This window comes from Lampetra fluviatilis, chromosome 39 (assembly GCF_964198595.1).
Source record: "Lampetra fluviatilis chromosome 39, kcLamFluv1.1, whole genome shotgun sequence".
NCBI lineage: Eukaryota > Metazoa > Chordata > Hyperoartia > Petromyzontiformes > Petromyzontidae > Lampetra > Lampetra fluviatilis.
Window position 1 is genome coordinate 8,726,842 of NC_136313.1, and position 22,604 is coordinate 8,749,445.

At 45.8% G+C, this 22,604-nt stretch overlaps 2 protein-coding genes across 3 annotated transcripts; one reads left to right on the top strand and one right to left on the bottom strand.

The window, feature by feature from the left end:
* Window positions 1–121: 121 nt before the first annotated feature.
* On the top strand, window positions 122–10,734 carry POLI (DNA polymerase iota). 2 transcript variants are annotated; one of them, XM_078874653.1, is made up of 10 exons: window positions 122–374; window positions 470–589; window positions 1,892–2,020; window positions 3,573–3,737; window positions 4,634–4,783; window positions 5,543–5,779; window positions 6,310–6,488; window positions 7,361–7,452; window positions 7,544–7,680; window positions 8,115–10,734. In XM_078874653.1, the coding sequence occupies exons 2-10, from the start codon at window positions 487–489 to the stop codon at window positions 9,149–9,151; spliced, it is 2,229 nt and encodes a 742-aa protein (XP_078730779.1). In that variant the 5' UTR covers window positions 122–374; window positions 470–486; the 3' UTR covers window positions 9,152–10,734. The 2 variants fall into 2 exon arrangements, with proteins under 2 accessions (XP_078730779.1, XP_078730778.1); XM_078874652.1 differs by lacking the exon at window positions 122–374 and having other exon boundaries at window positions 425–589.
* Window positions 10,735–12,403: 1,669 nt separating this feature from the next.
* Window positions 12,404–21,309, bottom strand: C39H18orf54 (chromosome 39 C18orf54 homolog). The gene is made up of 8 exons (XM_078874552.1): window positions 21,186–21,309; window positions 18,732–19,151; window positions 17,145–18,032; window positions 16,551–16,686; window positions 14,886–14,976; window positions 13,863–13,991; window positions 13,260–13,333; window positions 12,404–12,948 (listed from the first exon to the last, which is right to left on the bottom strand). The coding sequence occupies exons 2-8, from the start codon at window positions 19,045–19,047 to the stop codon at window positions 12,882–12,884; spliced, it is 1,701 nt and encodes a 566-aa protein (XP_078730678.1). The 5' UTR covers window positions 19,048–19,151; window positions 21,186–21,309; the 3' UTR covers window positions 12,404–12,881.
* Between the last annotated feature and the right edge of the window lie 1,295 nt (window positions 21,310–22,604).

Here is a 22,604-nt window from a genome sequence, read left to right on the forward strand (position 1 = left end):
CTCGTGTTGTTTATTAAAATATTCCGGAAGATTCTACCATCTTCCAGAATACATCTACCGTCTGTCTCCCTGACGTCTTCCGAAATTGGTAGATTGTCTTGTTGGTGAAAATCCACGCTTACGGAGTTCGGGAAGATGTGCCATCGTTTGTTTTGTGCTATTGTTGTCTTTAAGCAAATGGCTCAAGCCGCCCAGCTCGGTCACACGGGTTCGATCCCCGATACGGGCAACTAGCAATGACTGTTCCTGTTATTGTTGCTTTTCAAAGCGTCTAAAGTGGGATTCTTAAATACCTGCTTACGTCTGGAAAAGACTACGACTCTGCGTCTGTATCAGAGCCAACACCCACTTTGTATCAATAATCCGAACTAAACGTGAGTAATATCCATGCACTGATGTTATAACACTGTATAATATAACGCATTGCATTGCTCGCTGGAGAAGTGAAGGACAACTTTAAAACACGCAGAGTGGCAGTCGTTGGCCATGATGAGCCACTGCGGGCAGCTCGAGGTGCCGTGTGATGGGCAGGAGGGGGCCACCTCGGAGGACGAGACGGAGTGGAGAGAAAACATCGCCAACGACTCACGTACGGTGCCTTCCACGTTCCCACGACGAGCACCGGTCATCCATAGGAACCAACTTTTTTTGAAAAAAAAAAACTTGGATTTTCTGTTTAAGATGTTTTTGTTTTCTGTTTGTTGCAGTTGCACCCGACTCAAGAGCCGAATGGCTCACAGGGCTATACCTAATAAATGAACTTGAACATGAACTACTGTTAAACTTTCCCACAAAGTAGTGCTCGTTTTAGCGGCCATGTTGATGCGATGGGTTGAGTCGAGCTGAATGTAATTCAAATGTACTGCCGCCCTACTGGGTAAATACAAATTGCAGTACAGTTTTGAGCGGCCTGGAGTACGGCTGTATGTATGTTGAACTTCTTTCGCACCGTACATAACCAACCATGCTGTCATTGCATGCGTTATATGTGGGCACATAAATAGGTTGCATCTTAATCTATCTCCATAGACTTCCTACCTGCATACCTCCCTGCTTGCCTACCTTGTCTATGTTTTTGACACTGTCAATTCTTGCAGTGTCTTGTGATCACAATTTTTAAGCAGGTTACATAAATCACCTGCCGTGAAAAGTTGCCCTGCACTCCGAATTAGTTATTTATGTCACCTTTACAATTGTTTGGCAATACTGCGTTAGAATTGGTGCGCAAGCACAACTAACAAAGTAAAACTCGACACATTTGTCAAGAACACTGCTTAACAAAAGAATATAAGTAATGGTATGGCCAGTTGCCCTTCTATAATTAGACATCAGAATCTTTATTTAGACTGGAGGTTTCCGAGGAGCTATGAAGCCCTTTTTCACAGATGTCCAGTAGGAGCGGGTCAGCAAGTTACAGCACTTAACAATACAAAAAACGAGTACAAAATAGAGAAAAGGTAAGCAAGTGACTAAAAATAGATACATTTATAAAAACAACGTAAATACAGTAAGTACAAATTGCATAAGTAAACATTATTTTATGATGAAGCGTTGGCAGTGGTTTTCAAGCACAATAACTGGGCTTAAAGGAAAACATGATGTGCATCGTTTATCGGGTAATGGCCCTTCATAGTACACATAGCATCTTCTGTCATGTGTATTTGTGCATACGGGCAGCGCGTTTGAATAGTTCAGAAGGTCCACTCTGCTCGTGATCTTTATATGGCCAATAAATTGAGTACCGTTCTGTGAAAAGTCAACGGTATCACGTAAATGTGTGATGATGAATTCCAATTGCCCAAAGCGTTGCCTATTATATACTTTTCATCTTAAGGCAGTGAAATTGATGAATGTGTTTGATTTGCTTGCCCGTGTCATTCTCTGCTCACAGGTGCGAAGTCTCTCCCGAGATCCGTGGCCACCAACTTAGGAAGTAGAGTCATCATCCACGTGGACATGGATTGCTTTTATGCCCAAGTGGAAATGATCCGGAATCCAGAACTAAGAGACAAACCACTCGGTGGGTTTTTCACCCATATAGAGAATAGGGATGAGTTTTGGATTAAACAGACGATTCAGATTTTCTGATCATTCAGGACAATTTGGGATCATTTCAGGATTTATTTTAAATCATTGAAATCACTAATGTAAGATGTCTACATGCTCATAATGGTGACGTCACCCCATGCCATGGGACATCAACTTCGTGGTAAAAGTGTAATGGATTCAACTGAGTCGCAGACGTACTTCTTGGAGGAAACATATTTATTTACACCAACACATTAACACAAAGGGGTAATTGCCCCTTCACCAGATAACCTATGGTGGGGGACCACCAGGCTAACTACGCTAGTTACAGGGAGTAGCTAGAACGGACAGGACCCTGGCTTGGTTCCTCGTCCACGTGTTGGTGACTTTTTCTCTTGGACGTAGATCGTAGATCTTCAGATGATGACGGCAACGCAGCACCCCGGTCGCTGTGGGGACCCGGTTTATATGCTCTCAGGTCGTGGCTGGCCCCGCCCTTGGCCACGACTACCTTCGCGAAACCTCTTTGTCATTTCTCGACCCTTCCCGTAGGATCTCTCCCCCGACACGTGACCACTTCCTAGCCCCCGCCTGGGCCCCTTGTGTAGATCTTACCCGTCACGTGCCTTCCAGGGTCAACCAGAGAGCCATGGCCCAGGGTAACCTCATCCCATGGCTGACACTCTCACACTCCCTCCTGTAGGAGTCAGCACTGCATGCCACGCGTGGTGTCACTGCTATCCCAGCGCTCACCGAGCCCCCTCTAGGGCTGGTACTACACCCACCTACGGGGTGTCCGTGATGACAATGCACCGCACGCCGTGCCTCGCTAGAGACGGCATTAATCAGTGACATCCACGATGTCGCTACGTGTGATGTCCGCGATGCGAGTACATCGCACGCCGTGCCCCTCTAGGGCCGGCACCACGCAGTGACATCTGGATGTCACTACACAAGCACATAAATTATGTAATATTACGCCTGATTTTCACATTTTCTGGATTAATCCAAAAATCGGTAGCACATCTCTATTGCGGAATGGAATTGCCAACAACTGTCCGACACGCGTTACATCAGTCTGCTACACCATCTACACGAGTGCTGGGGAATGTGGGGAGATGGGCTGTATTCAAATCCACAGGAACTCAAGTTGTCTGCCATTGCTGCATCCAACATGTCAGCATGCTTAATGTAAGGTGCAGTCCAAAAGACATAGCTGTTGTCTTGTATGCCCTCAGGTGTCTGACATGAACAGTAAGTATTTTTGATAAAAACAGATTTTTGAAAATGACGGTCATGCACATCATTACACACACAGTGACATCACTGTGTGTCTAATGACAGCACTGTGATTTCATGCCCTGCATTTAAAAAACGCTAATCGAGTGACATGACTACAGCACCCTGTGGCAGCACACCTGACTGATTTAAAAGTATTTTTTCCACATTTAAGGATCAATTACACTCATAGTCATAATACCCTGGGATATACAGGCTAAGTACATAAATAAAACATAATAAATATCTTGTTCCTTGCTCATCAGGGATCCAGCAGAAGTACCTGCTGGTGACGTGTAACTATGTGGCGCGGGCGATGGGTGTCTGCAAGATGATGAGCGTGAAGGCGGCACAGGTGAAGTGCCCCGGGCTGGTGCTGGTGAGCGGAGAGGACCTCACGCACTACCGTGAGATGTCCTACCAGGTGACGGGTGAGCGTCATTACCAGCAAGGAGATGCAGCACTGCCCTCCTCTGTGTATATTCTCTCCCTGTTGCTCATTACTCAGTGCAGAGTATATGTGACCTCAATGACGAAGCTAATCCACTCACCATGAGTTCGGTCCACTGTCTTCCCCTCTCACCGCAGTGGCGAGAGTCGCACTGCGCTGGTGGGATGTTAACTTCCTCGCCAAGTATACAGGAGGTCGTGGGTTAGATCCCGACCGTGATGCCTGGAAATTTGGAGTTTGCATGTTCTCGCCATGGTCGCGTGGATTTTTCTCCGGATTCTCCGGTTTTTCCCTCCACATTTAGAAACATGCGTTTTTTTGGCTGTTATAAATTTCCACATGATAAGCCACTTGATTGGGCCATCATTTGTTGCCAGGTAGCTTTTGAAAAAGAGCTATATAGATCAGTGGGCCTTACCTAGTCAAATAAAAATAGTTTCGTTTACATTTTCAATGCTACCTGTCCACCTAAATGTGAGTGATGTGTTCCCGTTGTCAGGCGAGCTCCACAAACCCGCACTGACCAGCGTGGTGAAGTATAGTCACATCTAGTCCCCGAATAGTAATGCAGCCTGAAACTCATCCTCAGGCACTTAGAAGTCTGATTTCATCATCCATGATAGATGGAGCGATGAAATTAGCTCATGTGCAGGTGCTAGATGGATTATTATATTGCAGGGTCATGAGAGATGGTGGCAGATTGGGGAGTCCTTCATCCATCAGTGGATTGACCATGGCTGATGCTAATTATCCATATTAGTCCGTGTGTATTCGGTACTTGTTTTCATCTCTCCCAATCTTCAGGCACTTTGTAAACAGACCTTGGACAATCGAAGAGTTACTAACCATGTGACCATACCCGTCGGAACTCCCCAGAGCTGCTGGAGCGGTTCAGCCCGCTGGTGGAAAGGCTGGGATTCGATGAGAATTACGTGGACGTCACTGAGCTGGTGCACAGGCGGCTGGGACGAGGGGCGACCTGCCAGGAGCCACCCCGAGTGGAGGGACACGTCTACGATGACTTGAGTGAGCCACCCTCCCCCTCTTCTACCAGCAATGATGCCACTACTTTATTCAACCTAACTTGTAATGGATGAAAGCGAATCGTGACATTTGTTTACCTAGCCATACCTTTAAAATGAAAATTTTGAGTGATAACACAAGGCTAACTGATGCATTCTACAAAGTGAAAAGGGAATCTAGCTCACATATCAGATGCCAGATGGGCAATATTAACAATAGAACGGAAGCCAAATTGAAGGCAGGAGAAAGAGAGCTGTGCACTGGATATCGAATTAGAATCATAATCTTTATTTACCATGGACATTTCCGATTAGTTAGGAAGCTCTTTTTCTCAGATGTCCAGTAGGGGCCGGTCAGAAAGTTACAACAACAAACAATACAAAACATGATAGGAGTGCAAAGTATCAGAACGGTAAGAAAATAACTAAATATAAATACATAAAATAGATCAATTATATAAGTTAAAGTATATATAAAGTGGTGGTAAGGGAGGATGAAGAGTGGTCGGCATTGGGTGAGGCCTTTGTTGAGTAGTTGGATGGTAAAATATATATTTTTAGCTCTGATTTCCATTTGCTTCGATGCTGTTCATTATTTTGTTTTGCTTTTTTTATTTTGGTGACCCAGATCACTCTTGCACGTGAGACTGGCCTGGTCTCTTGCAGTCGCACCTGGTTAAACAATATTAAAACTTGACGTTGAACAGCTAAGACAGCAAGAAGTGAATGACTTTCTCTCTGGCTCGATTCCCGACTGACCCAGGCCTGGACGCGAGCATTCCCCACCACGTGCAGCTGGCCATGGGCTCAGTGCTGGCAGCCGAGATACGGGGTTGCCTCTTGTCCGGGCTGGGCCTGACGAGCTGTGCGGGGATCGCCCACAACAAGCTGGCGGCCAAGTTGGTAGGGTCGGCACACAAGCCGAACCAGCAGACCGTTCTGCTGCCCGAGGGCATGGCAAGCCTCCTCGGGCACCTCACCCACCCCAAGCAGCTGACAGGTTGGGGAACGCACCATCGGTCGAAAGAAGAGAGAGCCGGGTTTGCTTTGTGTAATGAAGTAAATGCTTTGTTATCCTTTACATTGATCACAAATTGGAGAGACACCGCCATCACAGTTTAAAGGGCTTTGGAATGACATGATACAATGTGGCTTAGCTGGTTGATTATCGGACGTTGTGGTAAAGCTGTGTTGCCCAATGTCCTGTACAGCATGGAAAGTACAAATTCATACGTCACAAATATTTCGAACCGTTAAACCTTGTAACTTTTTGGAACACCTGACATTGTTTTTACACCGACAGAATACTTTTCTTTGTATTTCATCTCTATTCGTAAATGCACACTTGAAAACTGAAAATAATCATATCCCAGTGGATGTGAATGTGGACAAATGTGAAGAGAATGCACTGTGCCACGGTGTTTTGAATTTTATATCGCTTATCACTTCACAAGTATCTGACTCTTCCATACTGATGGTGATAACGTGCCAGCTGCTATATGCACGCGACGTGTGCGGGATCCCCGACAGGCATTGGCTACAGGACCAGTCAGAGGCTGGAAGCTATGGGTGTCGGCAGCATGGAGGAGCTACGCTCATGTCCCCTCGAGGTGCTGGAGAAAGCGCTGGGCTCCTCCACGGCCACCTTTGTGAAGAATCTCAGCTGTGGGGAGGACAACTCTCCCGTGCTGCCCTCTGGTCCCCCACAGGTTCACTATGAAATCATCAGCAGCAGCAGCATTCACTGTCGTTGTTGAGTTTGTGACGATGCATATGGCTTGGCACCTTTTTTAATCCTTTATATTAAGTTCGCTTGCTTGCTTACGACCGTGCAAATCTTTCGGTCGTTTTTTAACCCACTTCCCGTGATCCAATAGAGCTGACATTTTCCACACAGACTCGTTGTGCGTGACAATTAATGTTCGTGAAAATTTTTTTCCAAAATTTTACACTTATTAGGATGAAAATATTATATTTAATTACCAATTGCTTAATGGTGCAATGCAATCATCTGACCCATAGGTGGCAGCCATCTCAAGCCAGAGGACGAGAGGACTCTAGCCGCCACGCATATAAAGGATTTATAGTGAAAAACTTTGTTTTTACGGGTTATACTTGTTACCATTAATGTAGCATGGGTGATATGGGTGCTGGTGCAAGGAATGCAACAGGGCATCTCTCTGCCTTCCCTTATTAGTAGTCCGAGCACATGGGCTTCAAACCCATGGGCTGAGGTGCAGTTGCTGCACTTGTACAATTGACAACTATGCCACTGGTTTTTCCAATATTTAAGTTGGCATTGTGCAGTCGGGTATTGCATATACCATTTCCCAAACCTTCGATTAGCACGGTTGGCAACGTACATATGGTGCGAAAGAAGTTCAATATACGTACATAATAATTTGCGCCTTTATATTTGGGCCTCTAAATGAGTTTCACAACTAGAGCATTCACCATGAGCTTAGACATAAGTACTTAAACCTATCTGTCCTCTTGTTAGTGTTACATTTATTTAAATAACTGTTCATTCGTCACTGTCAACAACCTGTTGGTCATTGCCAATGTTCTTGCTTCGTTCCAGTCTTTGAGCGATGAGGACTCCTTCCAAAAGGCCTCAACAAAGGAGGAGGTTGTGGAAAAGATGAGAGAGCTTCTAGGCAACCTGCTGCCAAGGTCACTGTAATAAAATTGTAAAATCGTAGTACATTTACAAATTGGTACATGGTGCCACTTGGCAAACACTGATGGGTAGTTGTCTTTCCAGGCTGCGGAAGGACGGGCGCGTTCCTGGGACGGTCAGGCTCAGCCTCCGCCGCTTCACACCGGGGATTGAGCGCTACTTCAGCCGAGAGAGCCGCCAGTGTCCCATACCGGCCCACCTCTTCCTCCGCTTCCACGCAGGTGACAAACTTCATATCATTATCATCATCAGAGTTGTTTCTTTTTGTTTGCATTTTGACTGCTTGTGTTGTGGTTATTGCAAACATGATGCCTTGTATAAAGGTGTCAGTTTTTGTACCAGTTGAAAGGGTAAAAACCTATTACTACAGGTGACAAACTGTTTCTGCTCACCGCTAAAACCCATTTGCATGAGTTCACTTGCTCACCCATGGGGTGCTGCTTCTTGAGCACACCTCAAATTCTAAAATTGTCCAAAATAGAAAAAATAATAAAAATGTTTCCCCGTATAGTTTGTACCCAGACCCTGCTTGCAAAAGGGATATCATATCTTCATGGGAGCTAACATGGTTCTTCATTCTGGAAAGTAAAAAGTAAAGTTTAAGAGAAACAAACACTAAAATATGCAATGTTTTCCCTTGATGTTCTTCAATTAGGAGATGTCTTGGAAGTTATAGAGCCCCTTCTGGAAGTGGTGATTAAGCTTTTCCACAAGATGATTGATGTGGCAAAGCCATTCCACCTGACTCTCTTGAACATCTGCTTCTCCAAGCTGGGTGCGGCAGCAATCAAGTCCGTTTGTAGTAAATCCATCGGAGATTTCTTCACCTCAGGAGTAAACAGCCTCAGTCAGGCTGCATCTACTAGTGATGTAAAGCTCCGTGTTCCTGTGGTTAGTCTTGCACAAAAAGACGACGAACCTCGGGTGAAGAGAACTCATAATCGCGTGCCGAAAACCTCTGGTCACGGTCGACCCAACAAAAGGCAAAAGACTCTACGTGATATCTTTCAAGAGAGCTCTGCGAGTAGAGCGGCAGGAGCAGCTTGGACTTCTTCATCCACCCCAACAAAGTCCAGCACTGCAGCGAACACCCAGGTCAGTGAGCCGGACCTCCCTCCCGAGATAGACGCAAGCGTCTTCCACGCCCTGCCGCCCAACATACGGAGAGAAGTCCTCGCCGACTTCCAGCGTTCTGTCTCAGAAAGCAGCACAAACGAAGCACAAACAGCACAGCAGTTGGACGTGACTGCCAAAAGAGTAATTTTACCTAACATGGCAGCAAGCACAGCTGAAATAAATTTCGAAAGCGAGAATCTGGGCTCAGATGAAGACTTTTCAATTGCAGAAACTACATTTGGAGTCGCGATGAGTACCCACAGTGTTTTGACAGTTTCATCCACTACCGATCAGCACACTGGGGCATCTCATGAACCGTCTGATAGTGGAGCACGCAGTCCGTCTGAGCGGTCACGTGCAGTGGAACTCCCGGAGTTGAGGTCGCTGCCTGCAGACGTGGACCCGCAGGTGTTCACCCAGCTGCCCGCCGAGCTGCAGGAGGAGCTGTTTGCATCATGGAGGGGTCCGGCTATTTCCACGCAACCCGGTTGTCAAAAGAGTGGTGAGACAGGAGCGGCGATATTGGGCGGCTCGCTGAGCCCGCAGGGCATTCTGAAATATTTCAAAAGGGCATGAGTTGTCCGTGTTAAACCCGGCACGTGTTATGGCTAGGTCTGTGCATGCTTGGCTTGTAAATACTACACTGTGACTGTAGAGTTTATGTGTGCGTATCAAGTTAATAGCATTGTCGAGCACTGGAATGGATATCAAGAGGTAGGCAACCATAGAGAAAACCTGAAGCCAGATAATAGGATACTTTAAGAATGGACCATAAATGTTGGGGATATATTGTACAAAACTTGAGGTATCTGGCAAAAGAGAGTAATTGCAAAATTTGGTGTTGTCAAAAACACTGGCTATGATGATCTCATGACATTGACCATTCAGCCACGTCCTCTTTACGTTTTGCAAATTCAGTGACGTTTCAGAGAAAATATTGCAAATATTGAAGGCTTAGTTTAAATTATGGCAAGAGAAACACACAAAAACTTCCCAGGGATGTCTTGCCAACCAAGGTAGTCGATACCAGGACTGATTACAGCCATAAAGTGGATTTCCAATGCCTACTTGAATGTGGCGTTAGCAGATGGCACCGCAGCAAAATCCATTATACTGTACTATGGTTCAACAGCCATGCTCCCGACATTTACTAACAACTGAAATCGCCATTCGCCACTAAGTGGCAGTGGCATCACCATGACGCTTTTGCCAGGCGAGGTGCACCTTCATGCCACGTGATGTCGAAGGCTCGCTGGCAGGTCACGGGACAGCCCCAGGTTCCATGGGTTGACATGCACCACCCGTGCTGATCCAGCTGCCCAGGAGCACCTTTCACGAGCCTCCTCCACAGACGTCGATCTTGACACCTTTACGTTTAGCTGCCTCAATTCAGCCAAACAAAAGCTGCTTGGGCATGCGGTGGCTGGGCATTCAGACGACATGATACAGCCATCGCACTAACCAGCATGAAGTCAGGTCAAATAACCCTCATGACACACATGGTGTGGGGAGGCCCTCATCCAGCAGTGGATTGACAAAAGGGCTGTACATGCACATGGGTTCTTTACTTCTAAAAGCGCTATATAAAGCTCATTAATCTTGATTTTAAGCTTTTGTGACTGCAGGAATCCATACTCTTTGGTTCTTTCGGTAAAATCACGGAGGTAGAAAAATAAAATAAAACAAAAAATAATATATCACGTTTCGATCGCAACACAAGCGGTCGTCATCAGGCGGAAAAATAATTCAGGTTCAGCAGTTCCACTGCTGAATATTTTTTTCCACCTGAGGACGACCACTTGTATTGCGATCGAAACGGTTCAGCAGTTCCACTGCCGAATTATTTTTTCCGCCTGAGGACGACCGCTTGTATTGCGATCGAAACGCCATATATTTTTATACCTACGTGACTTAACCGAAAGAACCAAAGAGTAAAGGTCATTAAGATAAGAAACCCATTGACAGTGACTGAACAGTATGATCGTGCAGTTATATGTACTTGTCACTGCTCTGTCTTGCCTGTAATTACCAGTTGCCATTAGTCGTTTGTGAAAATAATCAAGTTTAAGTGCCTTCGGTACTTTATATGTTATACTTAATACTGTCTTTTTGCTATTTGATGCCTTTGTCATGTTACTTGCTTGATAATAAATCTGACAATGCTTGCTGCACATAACCAATATTAAGTGCAATCGTTCTTCATACAACTGCTCTTGTATAATTGTAAATGTGATTATGTAATTGTGTTGATACAAGTGTAATGACACAGCGCCGACTGCTGTCCAGTAGCGGCAACTAAGGTGGACAGTTTGCGCACACGCTGTTGAGCATATATACGCGTGTGCCGACCGGGCAGAGGAATTGGGGCAAGGGTCACGGAAGACCTCATAAGGAGGCCTCTGGAACGCTCTGGTGGGTTCGAGAAGGGAGGCGCGCCGAGTCAGAATAAAAGCAGCGGAGAGCGAGAGCTCTGGGCTGCCGGTTCTGGGAGTGGATTCTTCTCGTCGTCGCTGTCGTCGCTGCCACCGCCTTCACCCAATCATTGCGTGGCCACAGTAGTTGGTCGTCTCGGTTGACGCCGTCGGTGCAACGCGGACAGGGTCGTGTTGAGGCCGGGCTCTACGGCAGCATGGTCGAGAGGCGGCCGGATTGGGGTGAACAAGATAATAAAGAGAGACGATGCCTCCCGCAACTACCTCGTCTCCGACTGTGTGCGATGCACACCAAAGATCCCCCATATAGCCTTAACAGACTGTAGGGGCAAGTGCTGTTAGCGAGCACCCATGAAGGCTGGAAGGGTACACGAGGGGGTGGGTGGCCAGCACCATGCCCGACCGCCTTTATCTCCCTAGTGGCGATGTTTACACACCGCACCAGGTACTCATTTGAGGCAAAGTCGACCGAGGGGAGGCCCAGGACCGGTTCAGATAATCGTCACTCGTGTTGGCTATGAGCTGGAATCGAACTCGGGTCGCCAGGTTCATAGCACAGCGCGCTATCGCTCCCCACATGCACCCACACACGCCAGAAGGACACTACACAAGTATAAATGCTGCCTGTCAGTCGAGTCACATTTGCTCTAATTTATTTTGACGGTGACCTAAGACAGGAGAAGCAAAATGCACTTCTTCAGGAAGTGATATTTTTTTCATAATGCAGAAGCTGTACCTGATAAACATATTTCATGTGTTGTTTGGCAAGCCTTGTGCCCAGTAAACGCCATATGGCCAGATCTTTGCATTGAATTCCAAGTATTAATTCCTCCATGCTTGTGCACAGTTGAGTTTTTATTCCATTCCCTTCATGAGCAACCATGTTTTTGAACTTTACATCATCGTAAGATAGTACATGCCGATGAATAATTAATAGATTCTTGAAAACATCTATCCCCAACCATCTGCCTGTGTTTGGCCTAAAACCCAATCACCCAGAATACCCAATTTCACCATACATATTATAGGAATATAAGCAGGTTAGTGCTGGATATCCATCGCAATCATCACCCCCAAATGTGAAGACGTCACGAGACTCGCTGACTTTCCTTGAAATACTTGAGAAATACAAATCATAGCTGAATATTTTCATTTCCATGTGTATAAGCCTTTGTCTGAGATTTATTGTAAAATACATTTCCATGTACCGTATAAAACATTCAAATATCAGAAAATATTTAATGTATATTGAATTTCTTTCGCACCGTACATAGCCAACCATGCTAAACAAGACGTGATAAAAACAATCCAAGTCATGAGTTACATACAATATACAAATACAACTTTGGTTTATTGATAAAAATTACGTAAAAGGTTCAAAAATGTTGCAATACAGGTATAGTGCAATCTAAATAAGCAAATGTACTTTTACAGTGATTTCCCAAATGTTTATAACTACACAAATACTAGCATGTATGTTCCCAATAAAGTAGGCTCCTTCCAAAATGGCTAACACCACAATTGGTTTAGTTGTGCTCACAATATTGTTCACATATCCATGCTCTTTCAAGTGACGTTTGAGTCTGTATGGCGTTGCTGTGCAAAATACTGCTGCAACCATTCACCAACTCCAACCCTGAACGAACTTCACATTTTTCCAATACTCGGTTGTGGCACTTCCATTAACAGGGCAATTACTGTGCCCCATGGGTCCCACAAGTTCACAAGTAATTGCGATTCACACCACAGCTCCTGAGGTACCGTTGACGTTTAACAACCATGAATTAGCAGGAGGGCCAAGCGAACGTATCCTTCTGAAGACAAACCTCGACCACCGCCATAAAATGCTTTTGGGCTTTCTACATCACGGGTAGTCAACCATCCTTGTTCTTCTTGATGGTGTCAACCAGCTCTTTCAGACGTGACAGGTGGTACAGGGCCCTGAGAAGAGACACGATTATTGAGAGAAAATTACTTAGTTCACCAGCCAGAATACATGTTTGCTGCTAATATATGGGCTGGGTGGATCATAAGATGCACAGAGGATGTCTGACAAAAGGAAGTCTAGCAGTGGTGTTAGAATATTTGACAATAACCGACTTGCCAGTAAGAAACATTTTATCTGTGGAACAGGTCATAATTCAACAAATGCAATCACAATAGCCAATATAGTATCTACTTTTCAATAATGATTTAAGAAAATTAAGCTGCAAGTCAAATGTATGGCTTAAAGTGAAACGTGAACACAATACCTTTGCAGAGACATTCCACCTGGTACCGACTCAAACTCAGGCAAGTCAACTTGAGATGCTGCCTCATCCATAATCTGGGAAAGCAAAACGGGAATGTAAAAAGGTTCAGAGCGATCTGCACAACACTCATCAGCATGGGCTACGTGTGCAATACATTACTTTCTGTCCCGTACTGTATTGTCATAGACCCACAACTAAGTCACCCAGAATTAGCCTGATCTTGTACAATTTCGGAAGCTAAGCTCTGCTGGGTGACCACCATGCAAAGTAGGTAGTTATAGACTGCCACTGTGCTATGTGGTGGGCAGAAGAGGGCAGTACAGAAAAATATATTGTTTTACTGTACTTTGATACTCCTGCATCAATGCTCCCTGCCTTCCCCAAGCCACATTGGCCAGCATGGTGAGGTGTGGTTAAATAACTTTCACAACCTGCACGGTGTGGGAAGGCCCTTATCCGACAATGAATGACAAAAGGGCTGCCATGAGTTTACCGCAATATGGATAGGATAGATTTTGTGTGGTTGTGGGAACTCTTCAATAGCGGTGGAGAACATTTGAACTCGCCAGGCTCATACACCTTCGACAGTGCGTCTTCTCTTACCTGCGCGCCAGCACTGCCAGTGTCCTCTGCAGGTGTCCCCAGCTGCACGCTCTGCAGCCTGAACAGCATTTGCTTTAATGCCTCCACAGGGCCCGGGTGGAGCCTCCCAGTCAGGCCAGTAGTTTCAACCTGTCTCGGCATGCATCAAAAGCACAACCAAATAAACATCTCGTTTATTGGGGGAGGTGGCTGGGTGGCTCAGAGCTCTGAACTGGCACTGCGGAGACCCTGGGTTCAAATCCAAACAGTCACCTCTGATTAGTGGGTTTTAAAGTGTAATAAGTTGGCGGTATTTCCCGGTCACCAATGACTGCACAAAAAAATCTATCAAGTAAAATATGTTCAGCATATATTTGGATAAAACAGCAATATGTTTAGGAGCTAAATGCCAATGTCGAGGTTTGTTAGCCACAAGGCTTTAAGAGTTTGTGTAGTTTTACTAAATGGACCTCGTTAATTCGAATCCAGATATGAATAATAGAGCTCTGCGACTGACAATATTAGTTTGACTATCTTGCAATGAAAATTACTCTTATGTGGCAGAGTGGATGACTAAAGGACTGCCATAAAAGTACTACCCTCTACTGTGCGGACCAGGTAATTTGAAGGGTTATCCATTCACTTCCATGTGCTGTTCTCTAGCACGACAGGTTGCAATGCCCTCAAGCTATCTTAAAGGATACTTCATTTCAAGACAGGATGCCTACAGCACAACTGGGATAATACTGTGAAAAAGTGAGTAATATAAAACCTCACTTTGTAGACCTGGCCTATTCAGGCACCCTTTGATACCAGAGCATTGAGTTCAGAGTGAAATTTACATAAGTAATTTCACTGGAATGCTACAATGGCATGAGGCACACGATTGTTACTTGAACTTTTTTTCTCAATAATAAAGCTTCGGACGCACATCAGACAGCCCCAAGCACACCGCTTAGGTACGTAACTGCTAAATAAAACCCTCTTTCGGTTTTTTTCTTGATTCATTTCCTAAAATCACCAATAATTGCTGTTGTTCTCTACCTTCAGGCTCTTGGAGTCAAAGCTGGTAGCTGCCGATGCTAATCCCTCCTCGCTGGGGTCGTCAGCGTAATGGATGTGGACCGGTAATTTACTGCCGAGAGAACACACTGGCAAAGCATGAGCTTACGAACCATTCATTCGTCCATAGCCACTGTTCCACATCTGGCAATTCTCTTAAATAAAAAAACAACTTAGGTGAATACATATTATATGCATCGGACGAACGGTAAATAGGTAAACACATGCATAACACAATGGATCAATTAATTTAATAAAATCGATTATCATGTTCACGACAATTGTATCGAGTTGTGTAATGGATTATTTTGTATTCGTATGTGTTATATACAGTAAAACCTTGGATTGCGAGTAACTTGGTCTGCAAGTGTTTTGCAAGACGAGCAAATTTTTTTAATAAATATTAATTTGATAAACGAGCGAGGTCTTGCAATACGAGTAGTACGTGTATACGCTTCGTCTGCCGAGCGTCACGTGATCACAACTGATATACGAGTGCTTTGGATTACAAACACATTTCTGGAACGAATTATGCTCGCAATCCAGGAGTTTACTGAATAACGGGTTCATATAACCCTTGCAGTGACTGCATTCACCACAAAGTAACACAAATCTTCTTATGGAATGAATCGCAACCTCGAATTGTGACAAATCAATGGGGCAGGTGGATTGATACGCGTCTCGCAGCAGTCGGTAGCAGTTTGGGGATTCTTGGCTTAGAGCATATCAAATGTTAATGTTTTGTTTATTCTGTGATTTAACAGTGTTGCAATTATTGTGTAATTGTATCTGTTACAGCCGCTTTCTCTGTCAAATGCTCCAAAATACCTGTGAAAACAAGATGTTTAATCTCACAGGAGTTTTTCCTAGTTGAACATTTTCCATGGATGAGGCCAATTAAAGTGGATCCCTGCTCGAATGAGCATAGGGGCTGGGCTCATCTCCATCGGCAGCCCTCAACTGAGGGTGGAAATTACTTATTATTATGGTGGAAGCCAGAAAAATATCACCAAGTCTCAGGAGGGTTTGGCAGTGATATTTAGCAAATTTCATCAGCGAGTGATATGCGAGAGGAAACCAGAGAAACCGGTGTAAACAGAGGGAGTAAAATGCAAAACTCCGCAAATAGATTCAAGATTCCATTGCTGTATTACTAAGTCCTGGTTACCTAGCAACCAAAATCGATCATATATGGTATTATAATAATTGTTTTTTTACCCTTCTATCTGGCAACAAAACTGACACCTTTTTTTTTTACAAGGAGTCATGTTTGCATAGACCACAATACCTGCAGTCATAATGAAAACAAAAAACATAACTCTGATAATGTATGCACTGTCCTTGAAGTTGATTGGTCCACACCCGAGACAGCTTTCCTTAGAGCCTAGTCTCAACATGGGTTGGACCAGATGACGCCAAAAGGCGCACAACTCAAAGACAATGCACCATCAGAGTATGAGAGCTCGGGGTAAGCATTTACACCATTGGTGAGGTTCCAATGGTGGAATATATGGTATTCCCAAATAGTCTCCCATCCAAGTAATAACCAGGCTTACCTGCTTAGCTTATAACATTCAAAATCTGACATACTTAGAGGCGGTGCAGCCTCTATGCTGTGCGTGAGTGTGAATATAAAGAGGAATTCACAAGGGCGTGGGGGGGTTTTCCCAGGGACGATCAGCCCCTAGGAAGATGTCCGTGTTGAGGCTGCCCGGGGAGGGGGTCTCCAAGCCGGGGGAGTCCAACGCCATGCGCGCCCTGCTCAGCAGCTCCTCCAATGAGGCTGTGCATCAAGAATCACGCATCGCACGTCACAACCACATGGGTGGCCGCTCAGCCGCCTCTGTGAGAAAAGACTGAATGTGTACCTGAAAAGATATGAAATGTCATCTGCTATATACAGACTATATAAAAACACACACATGCATGCTTGGTTTCTACTTTGTTTAAAATGTATGTGTATATCGGTGGAAGCAGTGGCATGGTGATATATGCATTGTGCTAAGGACCTGGTAATCTGAGATTGATTTCAGGTCACCTTCACCAACCCACGCTGACCAGCATGGTGAAACAACATAGCATAGGTAGGCCTTCATCCAGCAGTGGATTAACAAAGGGATGTAAATTGTTAATTTTTACCATTCATATTGATTACCAAGTAAAATAATGATAAGTTTATATTGTAAACATTTATTGTGCTAATGGTATAACACAGTAAATACCATCTTCCTTTGCGCTCACCCGTTTCCGTGAGTGGTTTAGTGTTTTGTGCCGAGTTGGCCTGGAACAGCTCCAGCAGCGCTGGGTTCTCCCTGACGCTCCGCACTGTGAGCTCTCCCTCATCATCGATGACAGTCGATGCGTCTTCCGCCAAACCAAATGCTTCCGCGACAGCATCGCTCACGAGGGCCTTGATTTGTCGCTCGTGATTACGAGCCAGGGATCTAAGGTTCTCTGACACGGGCTCCTCGTTGGCTACATTCGTCAGGCCGGAGATGTCCAAATCCTTGAGCCACTCTGGGTACTTTGGTCTGCTTTGCGGGCTCTTAGCAGCACCTGCTCTCTTTGTTCTGGTATCCGTCTCGTGACTGCTGGTCTGGGAGTCTACGTCGCAGTCACGCAGCCAGGCCGGGTACCTGAGCTCAGGGATGCTCGTGATCCCCGACACATCCAGCTCATCCTTTTGGCTTGTCAACCACCTAGGATAGGTACTTGTCGCACAGCCGCCGCCGCTCGGCAAGCGCTCACGCCTCGTTGCTTCACTGCTCCGTACGTATGACAAAACGTTCTTCTGGTTAGAAAATAAAGTCTTTTTGGGCGTCAGAGCCTTGTTGCTTCTCGCTGTTGAGGTCAACCGTTCAGTTGGCTTATTGCCCCTCACCAATGATGCGCCGAGGCTGTGCGCGGTGACCCCGAGAGATGACCGCTTGCTTCTGTGCGATACCGTGAGCCCTCGGTGGGCGCCAGGCGAGCGAAGCAAGGACATGGACGAACCGTCAGCTGGCGCCGCTAGGAGCTGGTCCGTGGTTAGACTCTGACCGTCGGGCTCTGAGCCACGCCCGCTACAGCGCAGCGTGGCAGTGAGGTTGCACGTGCCCGAAATGAGGTCCTCCACAAGCAGCGTGCCACCTGCAATGTAAGACCCACAGACATTTTACTGGTACAGAATGAATTTGCTCTCCCCTAGATTTCTTGACCCCTGAAAGGCAATCCTGCAATGTTGCCTTACTTTGCGCCATCAGTAGCTATTGATGTTATCCGTTTGTGGAGTTTGTGAAAAAAGTCAAGAATATAGGATAAATCAGTGCATGAGCTGTTACTGTTTAAACTTCAGATGTGTGCAGTCTAGGATCTGCAAATTTTTACACAAAGGTTGGAGGATCACTTAGATTTCACAAACTTTCAAGTTGCTGGAAGATGACAGGAGAAAAAAATGCATGCAAGGACCTATCTGTTCAGACCTATCCTATCCTCTCATATGCGTGTGCTTACTGTGGATAGTTTTCTCTGACATAAAATGAACTCATTAATGGCATTTGCTAAGCATCCCAGTGTGGGACTCTCACGAAAATGTCTCTTTAGACCTCATTAAGGGTTCTTTTCTAGAGGAATTACATGAAATTCATGATAGCATAGCATACTTGGCAAGCACCCAGTACAAGCAAAGAAATGACGCTCTCCTCTCCAATTATCCCCCTCTTCGTAGTTCGGTGCCTTAACCCCTCCAGTCAACTAGCTTCGATACCATTGCACCACCTGCACACTCGATAGCCACTCGAACGCAAGCACGATGGAGCGATTCCTCGCGTGGCGAGAGGCACAACCCACCCTCATCCACACTGCGCATCCTCCTGTCCTCCACGCGTCTCCGCTCCGCCATGCTGCGTGGCGCTGTGCTCTGCACGTACAGCTTCCTGGGTGGCGGTGACGCACAGATTCCGCTCTGCTCAAAGTCCTCGATGTAGGCGTCCAGCGCATCGCTCGCCGACGAGTAGCAGCGCTCTCCGTACACCACTGGGCTGCGGTAGCCCCCGCTTCCGGTCCGGAGCAGCGAGCTGCCCAGGCTGTCGCGGGGGCTTGTGAAGAGGTCCGTCACCGTGCTGTCGCCCGAAGGGCTGCTTGTCTCACCACCGTTGCTGTACATTTTGTACGATTTGGGATGCCCGTACCGGATGGGGCCAGGGAGAGGAATGGCTGTGGCTACCAGGGCACCGCTGGTCCTGGTATGGGGGGCACCATGACGAGCTGCTGTGTGCGGAAAGTGAGTCTGACGTCACAACGCGATCGCATCGGTCAGTGTCGGCCACTTCGCGTTAGCAGCATCAGCGTTAGGTCTCTTAAGCTACTGTGGCTGTTGGCCTTTTTTCAACAAAAAATCCTGCCTTTCCCATGGTTTCCATCATCACACCTGCAAGCTCTATGTACAATTGAAATGTCACAAATGCACTACCTGCCTACTACTACTTTATGAATGATATACATTTAAGAATTAGCTGGAGACAACTCCATATTTAAAACACTATGTATTAAAAAGAGAAGGCTTAACATTTAACATTGGTTAACGTTTGGCATGCATACCTACATATCAACAAATTACCATACTACTAATACTACAATGAATCGTAGTATGACTACTTATATTAAAACCGTGCTATTCGCACCTCCGTAGAGCACGGTTGGCTTTGTACGGTGCGAAAGAGTAGTACAGCTCCTTTGTCAATCCATTGCTGGCTGAGAGCTGTCCCATGCAATGCAGCTCCCAAGGGGAGGGGTTATTAACCATACTTCACCACGCTGGTCAGTGTGAGTTTGGTGATGGCAGGGGGGTATAGAAGAGCATTACAACCACGAACTGAATATTGCTGCACTGATGGCAAGGGGGCAATAGAAGTACATTACAACCACGAACTGAATATTGCTGCACTGATGGCAGGGGGCCATGGAAGTACATTACAACCACGAACTGAATATTGCTGCACTGATGGCAAGGGGGCAATAGAAGTACATTACAACCACGAACTGAATATTGCTGCACTGATGGCAGGGGGCAATAGAAGTACATTACAACCACGAACTGAATATTGCTGCACTGATGGCAGGGGGCCATGGAAGTACATTACAACCACGAACTGAATATTGCTGCACTGATGGCAAGGGGGCAATAGAAGTACATTACAACCACGAACTGAATATTGCTGCACTGATGGCAGGGGGCAATAGAAGTACATTACAACCACGAACTGAATATTGCTGCACTGATGGCAGGGGGCAATAGAAGAACATTACAACCACGAACTGAATATTGCTGCACTGATGGCAGGGGGCAATAGAAGAACATTACAACCACGAACTGAATATTGCTGCACTAATGGCAGGGGGCAATATAAGTACATTACAACCACGAACTGAATATTGCTGCACTGATGGCAGGGGGCAATAGAAGTACATTACAACCACGAACTGAATATTGCTGCACTGATGGCAAGGGGCTATAGAAGTACATTACAACCACGAACTGAATATTGCTGCACTGATGGCAGGGGGCAATAGAAGTACATTACAACCACGAACTGAATATTTCTGCACTAATGGCAGGGGGGTATAGAAGTACATTACAACCACGAACTGAACATTGCTGCACTGATGGTAAAGGGCAATAGAAGTACATTACAACCACGAACTGAATATTGCTGCACTGATGGTAAGGGGCAATATAAGTACATTACAACCACGAACTGAATATTGCTGCACTGATGGTAAGGGGCAATAGAAGTACATTACAACCAGGAACTGAATATTGCTGCACTGATGGTAAGGGGCAATAGAAGTACATTACAACCACGAATTGAATATTGCTGCACGGATGCTCACCACGTTAGAGCCACACAGCATGACAATGCTATACTGTACAATATTGAAAGTAATGATTCACTTACAAACACTAAACATTATTGTCTAACAATCAATACTACTTTTAACATGAACAATAACTAATAACTGCCGTGCTAACCCTTAGCGTGCAATGTGAGCAGAACTTGTAGTATTGAAAGTCGTACCCAGTCCATTCCCGTGCCACACACTCCCATGAACAAACCGACGACATTTACTGAATGTCTTCCTCCTTTACACGGCACAACAAGACGACACTTTGCACGCCGAAGTGTCCAAGCCGCGTGTTGAGTGAAGCAAACCCCATTCACTCTGCGCTCAACAAGTTCAACCTGGCCCGCCCTTTAACCCGCGGCGTCCTCACGCCTGCCCACATCTCTCTCCGTCTCTCACCGGAGATTATTCCATTGGTCTTCTTCGCCTCGCCGTCCAGAGGATCCGTGTGGATTATCAGTGAGGGTAGTTAAAGGACGCGGTTAATCGGAGAAGCTTTTAAAAGTAATTTTGCCGCCACAATCCCCGCGTCGCTAACGGCAGCTGAAGACGATGTCCGTGACGCGTGGCCCGCGCATGCGCACTGAGGGTTGAGTGAAACCTGCGGGGAGGGGCCGCGGGTGGGCGGGGAAGCGGCCGCTGTTGGCCACACCCACATTCAGGCCACGCCCATTTTTGGCTTACGTCACGGTGACGTCAGGATAAAATTTCTATGACATCACTCTGGGACGGAGCTTATCGTTGGCTGGCTGTGCACGCGAAGAGCTCCTCCTGACTTCTGACTCTGAATTCGAGAAAAGATCAAAGATTCACGATGTCTTCCTTCGTCGAGATAGGTAAAGTTTAACGTTAGTGTTATGGACGTGTGTTTGTGTTAAATGTTGAGCCTATGGACAAAACTGCTGTGGGGATGTGCCAGATTTCTCCATCTAACGTTAAGCAGGTTTGAGCCTGGATAGTGCATACCAGGTGTTACAGGCTACATGATGCGAAGCAGAATGAATTCTAGTAAAGTACGTTTTTGTTTGTACGTTAATGGTCCTTCTTTTCCTTTACCAACCCATACTCACCGGCATGGTGAAGTATGGGCAAATAACCAACACGATTCGTGCGATCGTCAAGACGCTCTCCAGCAGAGTATTGGCAAAAGGCCGTACAGGAGCAGTTTTGTTAAAAAATCATTTATCCTTCCATAATGAACATCTGTGATTTTTTTTGTGTGTTATTGTTGCTGTGGGTAGCCTCGGAGAGGGGGGGAGCAAGGTCGGGAGGAGCGGGGGGAGGGGACGCTTTTGACCACGCCCATATTTAGGTGACGTCACGCTCGTTTGCTGTGACGTCACTAGCCCGAGTTCGAACTCACAAAACCTGAGATTCGACCAAAGATTCATGATGTCTAGATTTGAAGCTTTCGTGGCTGCAAGGATTCATATTCTTAGGTTTTTTCGGTAAAGTCACGTAGGTAAAAATTTAAAATTAATAAAAGTAAAATCAAATAAAAATCATGACGTTTCGGAGGCAACACAAGCTTCCGTCTTCAGGTGGAACCGTCACAGCACGATAGCTGTATCACTTGATGCAGCTGAAGACGGAAGCTTGTGTTGCCTCCGAAACGTCGTGATTTTTATTTTATTTTTATTTTACTTTTATTAATTTTAATTTTTTACCTACGTGACTTTACCGAAAAAACCTAAGAATATTCATGATGTCCACCTTTGTCGATATAGGTAAAGTGTAATGTTCGTGTTATGACGGGGCTTTGGGCCAGTTTTAAATATTGAAATCTCGTCAGTGTTTTAATCGGACGCTCAGCAGGGT